Source organism: Podarcis liolepis, assembly GCF_965112155.1.
Source record: "Podarcis liolepis genome assembly, chromosome: 11".
In the NCBI taxonomy this organism is placed as follows: domain Eukaryota; kingdom Metazoa; phylum Chordata; class Lepidosauria; order Squamata; family Lacertidae; genus Podarcis; species Podarcis liolepis.
This window is the reverse complement of record NC_139565.1, coordinates 28,807,775-28,822,575: the sequence shown is the minus strand read 5'-3', so window position 1 is coordinate 28,822,575 and position 14,801 is coordinate 28,807,775. Positions and strand designations below refer to the sequence as shown.

The window sequence follows — 14,801 nt, the reverse complement described above, 5'->3', positions numbered from 1 at the left end:
ACACACTTCACAGCTCAAATAGTACAATTAGTGGCCAAAGCCTTACGAATAAAATGGGATCTCCATACTCCCTACCACCCACAATCTTCAGGCCAGGTAGAACGAATGAATCAAGAAATTAAAACCCAATTAGGAAAACTCTGTAGACTCACTGGACTGAAATGGGTGAATGCACTCCCGTTGGTCCTTCATAATATACGGAGCGCACCGACTGGACCATTGAAGTTGTCCCCCTACGAACTTTTATTTGGGAGACCTCCCCCCGTCTATAACACTCAGTTCCCACTCTCAGAACTTGAACTGGGAGAAGCGGAACTTACTAACTATGTCATTCAGCTCCAGACACAGCTACAACGACTCCACCAGTACGCGGCCGTCGAAGGACAAAGTCTACCCATCGACGTGCAAGCCCACTCCTTCAACCCAGGCGACTGGATCCTCGTCAAAGTCTATCAGAAGGAACCCCTCCAACCCGCGTGGGAAGGCCCCTACCAGATACTCCTGACGTCACCAACCGCCGTAAAGTTGGGTGAGAAGAATTCGTGGATCCATCACACGAGGTGTAAGTCCTCACCCCCCCCTCAAGAAGCCGAGGAAAACATCGGGGAGGACTTCACTTTTTCAACTCCACCCACCCCACCAACTTCGTACATTGACGACGACGACGACCAACAGACCGGACCAGATCGGGGTCAGAATCGGGCCCAACAGACCGGACCAGATCGGGGTCAGAATCGGGCCCAACAGACCGGACCAGATCGGGGTCAGAATCGGGCCCAACAGACCGGACCAGATCGGGGTCAGAATCGGGCCCAACAGACCGGACCAGATCGGGGTCAGAATCGGGCCCAACAGACCGGACCGGAGCCCACCTCAACCAATTGGACACCCGAGATCGTCCCCGATCCCAATACCATCCGAATACGCTTGAAACGCACTGACAGCGCGCTTTGACAGCTTCTTTGACAGCTCCACTGACAGCGCGCTTTGACAGCTCCTCTGACAGCTCCACTGACAGCGCGCTTTGACAGCTTCTTTGACAGCTCCACTGACAGCGCGCTTTGACAGCTTCTTTGACAGTTCTTCTAACAGCTCATTCCCACAGCCTTCCGACCTCCTCATTCTCCAATGCTTTGCCTTTCCCGGACCCTAACCATGAACTTCTTCATTTTCCTTGCCTACCAGACTTTGACCTACTCCTCAGCCATGCCAACTGATCACTGCACCGGCTTACCCACGGATTACCACTTCCTGGACTATCACCGACTCGAGACGGGTGGGAAGTCGAACCCCAACCGAATGGGGGACTTTGACTTTTGCCTCCCCGAGTCCCGGACATTACTACGACATTCCCTCGTACCCCAGCTGACTGACAACGAGTATTGGGAACTTTTCATCCGAGACCAAACCCTACACCGAATTGGGTCAGCCGCAGTCACCCTCGACCACTCCTACTACCGCCTCACCTGCAAGAACGGGACCCATTTCCTATTCGGCAACGGGGAACTCTTGAGGAGCCCAAATTGGACCGAAATCGAGAAAGGGGGGGCCGCACCAGCCTACACTGACGCAACGAGCCCCTCCGACAACCTGATTTTCGGGTTCCAATGTCTCCTCATGACCCCGGAGCTCCGAAAGCCGCAACTACAAGGACTTTGTCTAAGGAATTTCTGCTGCCTTTGGAACCTCGGAATTACCCACGATTGGAGAGGAGCAGAATACCTTGAGGGCTGGTACCATCCAGCACATCCCTCACGCTCCCCCACGTGGGATAACGTGGGACCTTTACGATGTGGGGGCATAGCCAAAGACAGGCGCCTCTTAAATACCACCGACCCCCTTCATCCCCTCGGCACAGCACCACGAAAACTCGGCGCGGACCCTTCCTCCCCAGGAGAGGATCTCCTTTCCTCCTGGGAACAGAACTCTTACATTAAACTCCTCGGCCAGGTGGCCAAGGAGGCACCCTACCCTGAATGCTGGATCTGCGCCCATGCTCCCAGCCACCTCCAACAGAGCCTTCCCCTTGTTCCGGTCCCGGTCACCATACAACAGTTCCGGTCAGGGGACGTCGCCTCCTGGAATCTAACTGCGTTGAACTTGACCCACCAATACCTTTACCTCACCGGCCCGACAAAGGGTCCGCTTTGCCGCACCTTCACCGGGGAAGGCACCTTCATCGGCTCCAGCACCTGTACGTCCAATTTAGAGCTTTTGTCCACCGGCCATGTCACTATCACGGACATGACGGGATCCCGGACCTTTCCAAACCTTACCCTTGCTTGGGCCACGGTCATCGACCACCCTCCAACCTGGCAGCCCCAACCCACCGACGCCATGTTACTGCAAGCCTTCGCCTCAGGAAGAATGGAGTCATACCTCAGTGGTTTGTTCTGGGTATGCGGTCATCGTGCATATACCTGGGTGAGCCCCCATATGTCCGGGTCCTGTTTCGTCGGGTACATCATTCCCGGCATAAGGATAGTACCACACCTGCCCCCTGGGAGGCAGAGGAATAAACGGGAGGAAAAACAACTGTCTGACTTATCCGATGTTGCTGCCAACGGAGAGACCGTGGGTCGAGCACTCTTTCCTGCCTACGGGGCAGGATCCAACCATGTCGACATCCTCCGGCTCACCGATATCCTCCTCAAGTTCATGCAGGAGGCAACCGAGATCACGGACTCCCTGATGTCGGAACTGTCTGAGGTGAGACAGCTCAGCTTACAGACGAGGATCGCTACGGACTTTCTACTGTCCAGTCAAGGAGGAACCTGCGCTTTAATAGGTACCGAGTGTTGCACCTACGTAACTGACCAGTCTCTAAACATTACAGGACACTTGAATAACATCCATGAGTTAGCAGGGAGGTTACATGACATACAACACGAGGGACTGTCTGACGTTGACTTGTGGGGATGGCTACCAAAGCTGGGGTGGCTCCGACAATTGATTAAGGTCATATTACTCACAACTCTTACGGTTGCCTTTTGCATTTCTGTCCTTTGCTGTGCCATACATTGTGTCTCCCCTTGCTGCTCTCTCCTCCGCCTCCCGACTCAATCTGCTCCTCTTCCCTTTCGAGCCTATTCCCGCTCCCATAACGCTCCGGTCTTCCCCGAATACGTACAAATGAGACACCTGGGGGAAGGCGAGTATGAGATCACAGGGGTATAGGGTGCGGAGAAAGGATTTGCAAGTTCTAACAGAACTTTAATGCAAATCTATCTCCGAATGGGGGACTGATACGGAAGGAGGAAGGGGGGGGGGCCAACCATTTCCCTCCATCGCTACCTGAACGGGCCCGAGGCGATGACCTCTACAGTGCCCAATCCTTCCTGGAACCCTCAGCCCCCACATCGTTGCACAAGCACCACACTATACCCCTGCCTTACAAATAAAAGGCTCTTTCCTGTCTCAATCTCTTCCTATGCCTCCCTCTTGCCCTATTCCAAAAGCGAGTTGACCGTATCATACTACGTCCCCATTCAAAATACTGAGCTGCGCCTTAGCCAATCACAGCCATGCATCCATCCTGCAAGAACTGGCTCAGGCAGCTCAGCGAGCTCTTGCACGCCTCATTAAAGCTGCTGACAAGCTACTGACGGCCCCCCACAGCGAGAACAATCGAACCGAAACTTCCGACCTCCTAATCCAATCAGGACCTTGCTACAATGTATCCGTTTTGCTCGTAAACCTGTCAAAACCTTGTTACAATGTATCCAACTTTGACCGAGGCTACGGAACAGGTTGGGAACCTTCAGAACCTTCCGAAAATCATATAAAATCAACCATAGCTCCGAATTCCTTGCTTTCAGCGTCATTCAACCCAGCTCCCTTTGGACTCCATGATGACACCCTGACCTCCATAATCCCTCAAGCGGCAGGGCACGTACACAGGAACTTCTTAATCCTGTCAGATCGTCCTGCCTAACCCTTCCTCCGGGCAATACCAGGTGGCAGACGATGCATATCACTGTCCCTTTGTCTAGCCACCACCGGTACTCAAGAAATGTTTACTTATGTATATCCCTCACTCTGCACATTCCCCCCTCCCTTGTCTCAAATGCTAATCAGTGTAACCCCACCTCTCTGTAAGTATATTCATGACGTGTGTAAAATATTCATGATGTAATCCATGAAACCCAACCTTCCCATAATGTATTCATGACGTTTCGTGCACTGTATTCTGGGACTTGGAGGGAACTTTTAAAAGTTTATGTCACCCCATTCTCGGGGTTCAATCTCGTCTTGAACCTGTTGCGCAATAAACTCGGATCTCCGCATCTTGCTCCTTTTTCCGGCTGAGCTTATTTTCTCCGCTAGGACCCGCGGACTCAGTCCGACGCACCGGGTGGCTTGGAACTCCACGCCCGGGATTTTTCCGTAACACTACAATTTACCAAAGGATTATTAGGACTGATTCAAAGAGAAGCTCAAAACCAGGAACTAATATCAGTAGATCTGTACTTTGCCAGTTGGTTGGTGTTGATAAGAAGCCAGAAACCAGCAGAATAACCCACAACTGGTTGGCCTGCTAATCCCCTGGCCATCACAGGCTTGGGTGTTATGCTCAGGCTACAACAAAGTCAGCATGACGTACACACCCAGCAGCAGAGCCAACTGTGCAACTGCTGCAGAAACAGAAGCTGTCAGCTTTTTCCTGGGTGCTCAGGTGGCTACAGTTGCTTGGAGGGGCTTTTATCAGCTTCAGCTGATATGCCAGATGTGACCATTATTACCTGGAGAAGGCAAATTTGGCTTCAGTCATCCATGCTTCAATTACTTCCAGAACTGGATTACTGTAATTCAAGGGTGGGGAACTTTAGGCCTAGGAACTAAATGAGGCGCTTCAGGCCCTCTGTTTGGGGTTGTCCCTGTCATACGTGCCTCACTAGCCTTGCATTGTACCCTTACTCCAATGTTTGGAATGTGTCCTTTATTGTAATATACAGTTACTGACTCTCACTTGTGTACAAGTTCCCAGTATTAGTTTCTGGCTGCAGCAGAAGCCCAGCTGAGACAGCAGGGACCCACTCCATTAGCTCAGCGAAGAATCTAGCTGCCTTTTGGGTCCTCCTCTCCCTGCACTTCATTCAAGATGGCCATACTAACCACTATGTGGGGCCCGAGTTTGCTTGTTTTCCTTTCCCCTCCTCCACCCTTAACCTTCTGTGTTATCTCTTTTAGGTTACAGATGGGCAGGCCCCAGACTTGCAGGATTTAATTTGTTACTTACAAGAACCCTGAGGTCCACCAGCCTGAGCCAGGTCCAAATAGTGGCTTAGCAAGGGCAGGCATACACTAAGAGGGTAGAGCAGAGTGCTTCTGAGCATATGCTCAGCTCACAGATTTGTGATCAGTACTAGAAGTAAGGTCACGTATTGTTTCAGATGAAATGCACTCTAACCTACAGTAATTTGGGGCAGGGGAAAATGCTTTTTAGTTGTTGCAGTTGTTGGGTAACTGGGAATCAAATGACCTTAGCTAATTTACTGCCAGTCACCCAGAGATCTACCGATATATTCTGATCTTGCCACCCGTGTTTTAGAGATTGCACATTTGCAATAATATATTGTTCTTCTTTTTTTAATCTGCATATTGCTTAGTAAATTTAGATGCCTTATAAATAATGGCGATGATTGCAGGAAGCCACTTGCCGTCATGAAGACACAAGATTTATAAAGTGGGATTGCTGTGTTTACCTTTCTTTCAGCCTAACCCGCCCGCACAAAAGGTCATTTTTACATTAAGAGTTTCTGCCTCTCAAATCTATTACGGGCAATCACTGGAGCTTTGAAATGCAAATATGCGAAGTTCAGAAAGCTGTCTAAGTTTGCTTTTGACCTCTAGTCAACAAACCACACTCTACCTCTTGGAAGAGCCGCTGACCTATTTTATACTGTCGCACCTTTGTGAAAGGTTTTGGCAGCCGTTCCAGGAAAACACTGAGTAATGGAATAAAACCTTGGTTTCAGAGAAAACTTTCCATGAAAATAAGTTTTCTGTAGCAGAGAACGCCTCTGATCACAGGGGGGACAGTCAGCGATCGGCCTTAATGTAAAAAGTGGCAAATGATTATTTGAAAAGTACGGCAGGAATCTACACATTGCATGTGTGGTGTGCATGTAATTCTGGCAGTGTTGCACCTCAAGCATACTGCATTATGTCCCCCACTCCTCTGATACAGGATGATACAGCATGAATGCCATGCTTTAGGAAAAGAGAACAGATATATTTAAAAAAATTAATGGACAGGCCAGTTCCAATCAGGCACAAATAAAGAACTTCTGAGTTGCATGGCTAAAAGCAAATGTAAGACCTGAGTACATACTGTTGTATACAAAAACTGCTCCCTTTTCCTTATGGGGTACACAAGAGCCCTTAGAGTCCTTTGTAGGTTCTCCATCAGTAGGAGAAAATAACAGAGGCCAACCAGAGAATATTGAGTAGCAAAGCAGCTAGTAAGCCTGATCTTTATTAAAGCTGTTGCAACAGGGTGCTGCCCCCAGACGCAGGAGAGAGGAAGAGGAACCAAGACAAAGGTGTGCAAACCCTGTATAGACTTTTGAACTGCCCACCCTGTAGCTCAGGACCATCCCTCCACACATCATACAAACATCACAGAAGGGGTGTAGCCCAAGAGTACCCCCCAAATACGCCATACCAACATCAGAGATGGGGCAGACTACAACAGAAATTTGAGTTGTTTTTATCCTGTCTGCCAGGTTACCTGACTGGATTACCCGGGCATCCTGGCCACTCTTTTGTTATGATAACTACTCAATTCCTGAATCCAGGTCACAGGCTTACCCTATTCAAATATTAAATGTGCCCTTGAGACAGGATTTGTGAGCAAAGAGACAATGGGAGGCTCCCCATTTCCTTTGACCTTGCAGAGAAATATTTGAGGTCAATTTGGAAGAGACAAATGGTTTCAGGACTTTTTCTGTGGGGTCTTAGACATGTGGTTTATACATTTATGAATATTTATTTTACATATTTAAGACCTTAAAATTCTTATAACAATACAGTTTGAAAGCCCTAAAAAAAAAATCTCTTCCCAAAACAATGAGATGTTTCAGCTGAGATTCCTGCATTCTACAATTCTGTGTAAGGCTGAACAATGGGCCTGATCCAGGTGAAACTCTTTCCTCCATTAGCACTACCAAATAACTTATTCCCAGGGCTGCCGGATGTGCTTACACAGCCCCCATTCACTCCAATTGCGCCCACCCACAATATTGGCCATGCTCTAGCTGGCACGATGTGGGATAGCAGTCAAAGGAAAGGAAAGGAAAGGAAAGGAAAGGGGATCCTTTTACAGAGGAAGGAAACATTTAAGTATCAGTAGGCATAACAAACCACCCGCTTTTGCAACTGACAGTTTAAAGCCTTTCCATTCGCGGTATTTGTTTGTAGCTCAGCATTGCCCAAGTCTAACTGGAATAGTAACTAATTTTGCAATGTTCGTTGCTCAAATACTTATCGAAATGCTCTAGAAATGTGTGCTTTGTTTCTGGGGAGTGGGTGGGGCCGGAGGAGAAGAGACTCTGGCAGTGCCAGTAAGCTTTGGAGAGGGATGCCAACAGGATTTCCTAGGCATAGCACCTCTCTGCCCCTCAATCCATTGGCAAGAACTGCTGCTAATGTACATATATTAACTTAGCCTAACCTACCTCATAGGGCTATTGTGATTATTATTATTTGATTTCTTGCCCACCCTTCACCTTAAGGTTTCAGGGCATGTTAAAGCCGTATAAAACCCAATATTAAAGCAGTTTTTTTAAAAAAGTACATTAGTTACAGGAATAGGTTGGATCCTATTGCAAAGTTGAAAGCGGAAGAAGGGGGTGGGTAATTTACACAACCTTGAGCTCCTTTGTGGAAAAGCAAAATGCAAATATATGTCATTCACACTGGCCCCCTTGTTTTACAGGCAACATTTCGTAGGAAAAAAAGCAAAGGGCAGGCTCTGATAAGGAAAAATAAGGGCAAGCGCGTGCGCGTGCACACACACACACACACACACACACTTAAGTGTGTGCGGTTTCACTGCTTGGGTGTCTCAACTGCCGACTCCCAGCCTAGCTTCCCTCTCAGGGCTGTTGTGAAGGGGGAAGAGGAAGACAATGTATACAGCCTGGAGCTCCTGGGAGTAAAATCAAGATATAAATCTACAGCCACGAGCACAAGTCACAGCGCTCAGCAAAACACGTACACAAAACTTTTATGAGAAATAAAAAAGGATCATTGAGTTAATGCATTGCCTATAGGAATTTTAGCTTGCTGCAGCCCAAAAGTGTTTGCTGATTCATTTTGCATTTTCTATTTTGTTTATGGTTGATGCATATTCATAAATAACAGCCCAGTGATTACAAACCAATCAGCACCAGGGATGTTGCAATAGCATCTTTTTTTCTAAGTAGAAAGGAAGCTTTATTTATTTCAAGCGAGTTACTTCTGAGTAACACATACCCAAGTCAGCCAAGTTGCCTTTTAATCTGTAAAGGCAGTGCTCTTGGGGAGTGAATTAAATCGTTTGAACGTAGAGGAAAGTGCTTAACCATTTCCCAGGATCCACCTCTGTCTAGCTTCCGGCTAGTAGCAGCCACCACTCTTGCTGGGATGGGGGGGGGCATCCCAAGACCCTGGTGGGAGTGGCTAGCCTTTTTTGCTTTGATTGTTTAGCAACAGCGATTAAGTGTCTTTAGCAATGGTGCTGGTCTTAGACCAAATGCCTCCACATTTGGTGTGCTAACTTTTTTCAGAAATGTCTGATTGATTAAAAAAAATGTTTTTTTTAAGGAGTCTGAGTTCTCTGCTGGCTAAGTACATGTGAAACCAGTGTAGTCCTATCAGTGGCCCTCTTCAGGGATGAAGCAGAATCATAGAATCGTAATTGGACGGGACCCCAAGGGACATCTAGTCCAACCCCCTGCAATGCAGGAATCTCAGCTAAAGCAGATGGAAGTGTTCCAATATTCACCTCTCAGTGCTTGCGCCATGATTATTAAAAGCCTAAGAAACAAATGATGCCAAGTTGACTGTAGACGACAACACTACAGGCACTCTTGTGAAACCACCACAGCCTGGATAAATTGCAGAAAAACAAACATTAAGACTTGCATTTGCTGAAGGTTATTAGGGGGAAAGCTAGAGTTTGGAAACATACGTGCTCATGGTGGGCCAGAGTTGTTTTATCTGGCCCTGACACAAGCAAGCCATTTCATTATACTCTTCCAGTTGCTGCCGGAGGAAATGTTTTGTGTTCCATTTTGAAAGCAACACATTTAAACATAAAGGAAATGTGCAGGTTGTATTCATGTGTTGTTTTTTTACCTAGGCAATTGCAGCCCTTCTTAAATAATAGGCAGCCTTGTTTAGGGAAGTTTTTAATATTTAATGCTGTATTGTTTTTAACACTCGATTGGAAGCCGCCCAGAGTGGCTGGGGAAACTCAGCCAGATGGGTAGGGTATAAATAAATTATTATTATTATTATTATTATTATTATTATTATTATTATTATTATTTATTTTTACTCCCCCTTCCCGGTTCAGAAAACTGGGCTTAGGGTAGCTAACAACAAATTTAAAACACTTAATTGATGCAACAACAAAAAAGCATAAAATACAGTATAAATGATGTTCCAGTAGTCTTTCATATTTACAGTGCAAGACTTAAGATGTTAAGGTCCATTGAAAGCACATTGCTCCCCACCCCACTGAATATTGGGAAGTATAGTTTGCTAAGACTGCTGGGAATTGTAGCTCTGGGAGGGGTAAATTAGGATTCCCAGGATTCTTTGCTGGGGATGCCACGTACTTTTAATGTATGTTTAATGCCCTTGTGGGTTTACCACAGACATCTGGTTGGAAACAGGATGCTGGACTACATAGGCCATTGGCCTTATCCGGCAAGCTGGTCTGCTTAGCCAAGAGGGTGGGGAAAGGATGAGAACAATGCTTGTTTGTATAGACTATTAGCCATGAGGACTCATTAAAATTCATTCAGGCCTCGTTCTAAAGGAAGGATCTCCAGATGTACAAGGCCTTGCCATGTTGACATTTGGCCAAGATGCTAGCTCAACACATATTAAGTTAAAAGGTGCCACATTCTGGATAATCATCTTCCCAGCAGGACCGATGGGAGACCTTAAATGCTGCAGGAAGCAGTCTTAAGCCGGCCAGTACATACTGTGTCTATTTGCAGCATGTTCTGTTCTGTGCCGAGATCTTCGGAGGTCATGTCCAAAGGTTTTTTGTTTTGATCTGCCTCTCGATTTAATTCAACCGGACATAGGTCCATGATACAAATCCTGCCTTTTATTCTTACCTTGGTTTATTATATTAAACCCTTCCACAGAACCCATAGTCTCTGAAGTCCCTGTTTTCAACGTTAACAGATCCGATTGAAAAATGTTTGTAATGTTTCCATTACAAAATAAAAAGCCGCCTGGTTGGTTGTTTTTTAAAGGGCATTTCAGTTAAGAGTAAAGCAGTTTCATAGGCTTGAAAATATCCAGTTACTGCCCTATAACTCATATTTCTAATGTTTGATTAGTAGTGTTAGTGAGAGAAACTGCACAAACCATCTAGTTCAGGCATAGGCAAACTTGGCGCTCCAGATGTTTTGGGACTACAACTCCTATCATCCCTGACCACTGGTCCTGTTAGCTAGGGATGATGAGAGTTGGAGTCCCAAAACATCTGGAGGGCCGAGTTTGCCTATGCCTGATCTAGTTAAAGGAACTGACGAGTTCACCATAGATTGTCAGGAAGAATGTTTTAACTGTAGACAGACATACGTGTATGCTAAATACTACTTTGGACATGCCTTTTTTATTTTTTACTGTAACTCATTTAGTAATAGAAACAGCCCTCACCTACTAGATAATACAGTTCCTGTTGCTCCTGTCTTAGGTCATATGCATACCATACCCTGAAAGCACACGGCTTCCCCAAAAGAATCCTGGGAACTATAGTTACCCTACACAGAACTAAAATTCCCAACACCCTTAAAAAAAATCAAGAGAGCACAGGATTCTTTGGGGGAAACCATGTGCTTTCAGTGTGTAGAGTGTGGAAGTCCCCATGTTGAATGTGATTCTTACCTGCACCCCGATCTACTGGGAGGTCATAAGGACATTATGTGTTGTATTTAAAATTTTAAAATTTAAAATTTTAGCAAGAGAATTACACTATTGATGTTGTCTCATTGACTGCCATTTTGGTTCCTGGCCACAGCTTTGTAACACTATTATTAATTTGGCACTGTCAATATATGTGACCCTTAACATAACAATTTATAATACTCTGTTTCCAGAGCAGTTGCCATGTTAATCTTCTGAAGCAAAAGCAGCACTTAAATGATAACAAGATCATATACATTTGAAGTCTAAAGTTCACTTTGTCCAGCTGCGGGAAATGAATTTTGTTTGCAGAAATATTATGTTAAGGAGAATGTGGATTGAGAGGTTAGTGTGTGGAACAACTGGACATTTCCCAGGCCTCATGGAAAAAGTGCACATAATCCACCCACAAAGAAGGAATTGTGCACATTTCCCAGACAATATAACGTATTTTTCGCTCTATAACACGCACCCGACCATAACACTCACATAGTTTTTAGAGGAGGAAAATCCGTAGGCATGCCACCCGTAGGCATTCCCTCCATAACACGCACAGACATTTCCCCTTACTTTTTAGGAGGAAAAAAGTGAGTGTTATGGTGCAAAAAATACGGTATGTAGTCTCCAACTGGCATTGGAAAATATGTATATATCAACTGAATTTTGTCCATTCTCTGGTCATTATGCATTATGTCCAACAGGCTTTGAGAAATCCTGTCAATGTATACACAAGGAGGGTGGAAAGAGGGAAAATGTAAGATGGGGGTTCAATGGCAATGAGATGTAAAAAGTACATTCAATTAACACTTAAATGTATATTAAATATAATGCACTGGGCCAGATGATGTATCTTGTCTAAGGCCATGCTGTGGGTTCATGGGTGCACTGAAATTTGAACTTAGAACTTTTTGTTCGTAAATCACTTAGCTATACTGCTACAGCAATTCTCAAATTACAGTTCATTTAAAGTAGTTGTCAGCTTTCAAGGCATGTAATGATGGAACCTTAGAGAAATAATCACTCTTCAGCTACTTGTAAACAAACTTGTAAAATCATGAAGTGCATGCAACTTCACGGGTGGATTTATTTTGCATTATGATGTATTACAAATGCAGCATTAGTGCTTTACAATCTCTCTGCCGATTAGCTGTATCACCACTTTGAGCTAAGTACGGTAACCATCATTCTGGTTTTACAGGGAGGAAATGAGATGGAGGAAGTGATTTGCCCAAGGCCATGGCTGAGTTAGGTTACAAACCAAAGCTTCTCTGCCACTCAGACTGATGTCCATGCACTTGCAGCAGATTGAGATTTCCCACTCAAGTCTCGTGAGTAACAAAACTACATATGACAACTGGTCAAAAACCAAGTTTGATATTACTGTTGGGTCCTCTATGCAAATAACATGAACATAAAAAAGAATGTTGCCAAATGCAATTCAGAAATTTCTGCATCAGTCCACTAAGCCTTGAAAGCCAATACACCAAAAAAGTTTTCCTGAGGAGGAAGTTGGACTGTAGTAAGTCGTAATATGTTAAAATGACTACACTAAAAAGCTGTGAAAATTTATGCTTTGTGGCTAAAATAATGGGCTGTGTACATAGTTTCTTGTGAAAAATGTTCCAGATATTATTATTTTTTGTCTTTAAAATCTGAGTCCAGAATTTCAGAGTTATATGTGTATAACGCTTACAGTATTTGCATGAAATGTACCTTGTTCTGTTGTTCTGCTGTACAGCAACACACAACAACTGAGTTGATGCTGGAGACAAGTTTATTAAAGATACTACCAAAATTTTGGCAAACATTCCAAAAAATAAAATAAAATCAGACTTGTAAACATAATGCTTCCCTTTTCAATTGGCAGCACTTTTGAAAGAAATATATTAAGACAAAAGAAAAGACAAGTATAAGTCAATTTTGTGACCAAATAACTTATGTTCCCACATGATAAAGTGACGGTTTAACTTAAATTAAACCAATTAACTGCATGAAATGAAAGTTTGTGCTGTTTGATGATCACAGTATTTTATAGTTAAATACATCTTTGTTATATTCCTGACACACAGGAAGAAAAATCTTTAAATATACATTTCATGTAGGCAATAGCTTCATTGCATATTCTCTTCAAAAATACTTTTATAGCAGTATATAAATAGGTCACCTACATGTTAATTTTATAATTTTGCCCCAAAACTATAGAATATTTTTTTTGTAAAGTATCAATTTTTCCTGGATAAGAAAGCTGACAAATCGTTGAAATTGTTGAAATGGAAATATTTGTCTTCCAGAACAGATGCAGCAGTTTTATTGGAAAAAACCCCTGCATTAACACTTGTCAGTTGTCAACCTGAACATTTGGCCTATATAGCAGATTTACCCCCCAACTGTGTATGCAACACAACCCCCCTCCTCTCTCTCTCTCTCTCTCTCTCTCTCTCTCTCTCTCTCTCTCATGCACACACGCAGACATACACACACACTTATTTCAGACACAGTAGTGCTTCCCATTTTAATGTACTGGGAAGCAGTGTTTATGGAGAAATGGATTAAGTACAATTCAGATACATAAGCAAACAATGTAAGGCAATCATTGCAGTGGGGGTTGAAATCACAGAAATAAGTTACTCTTGTTGATAGGTGTGTGCATGTGGGCATTCACACATACACACCCCTGAACCCTCCAGAAACAATGTTTATTTTATTGTGCAAATTTTTAAACTTTCTACCATTTAAGGCAAATCGTTTTTGCATTAACAAGAAAAAGTCAGGAAGAAAACAGGCTTGTAATTCATCCAAAAGCATCTGCTTCTGCTACAATTTATATATATATATATTTTAAAAATGTGCACAACCTCAGAACTACAGAGACTGGATCCCCAGTACCCAATGGTAAAATGATTTCCATGGATAAACGAGTAAATGTTAAGGATAAAAAGGGACCGGGGGGAAAGCAGCTTCAACTATGCAGGGAAGCAACATCCTCACCATCAAGAAAAACAGCAACTTGGCCTGCTAATGCTGAAACTCCCGCATTAGAGATTTCACTTTGTTTTTAAACCTTAGAGCAAGTCATATGGAATTTTAAATAAATAATCTTTAGTTTATTCACATCTTCTGGTCCAGAGCCCTAGTGCCATGACTCTGCGTGCCGTTGGTCATATTCACCTATAAGTCTCTTAATGTGAGCCAGCTTGTTGTGGAGATATTCACATCTGTACTTTTCTTCATGGTAGTTAGGACTAGACTGCAACAGAAACAAACGTAAAATTCTAACTATATGCAGAGTATACATTTAGCATATTTATATCTCATCATCCTGGCACTGACGGTATATAAGACACAAAACAATGTTTATATGCTTGCATTTCATTACTTTTAAAATCACAGATAAAACAAAACCTAATCTGCCCCCACCCCCCGCAAGCATCTCCTGAAACCCTACCAATTCAGAAAGAATAGGAACCATCACAAAGTTGGGCTCTTAAACCCATCTCAGATACACAGTTCACGAGGACACCATGGTAGCTGGCCCTGATGCTGAGAGGTCCTGCACAATAATCATGCTTCCCCTGTGTAGTATCAGTCAGGGATGTTTCAGTCACAAAATTGGAATAGAAAACAGGCTGAAGATTCAGACAATCAAATTCCATATAGGAAACTTTTGA

General features: G+C 44.2%; 1 protein-coding gene across 1 annotated transcript in view; it reads right to left on the bottom strand.

Annotated features, from left to right (window-relative positions):
• Nucleotides 1–12,889: 12,889 nt before the first annotated feature.
• ELL2 (elongation factor for RNA polymerase II 2) overlaps nt 12,890–14,801 on the bottom strand; it is a 40,312-nt gene continuing 38,400 nt past the window's right edge. Inside the window, exon 12 of the mRNA XM_083464526.1 lies at nt 12,890–14,380. Coding sequence (XP_083320652.1) covers nt 14,264–14,380 — 117 coding nt within the window. The 3' untranslated portion in view covers nt 12,890–14,263. The remainder of the gene's footprint in view (nt 14,381–14,801) is intronic.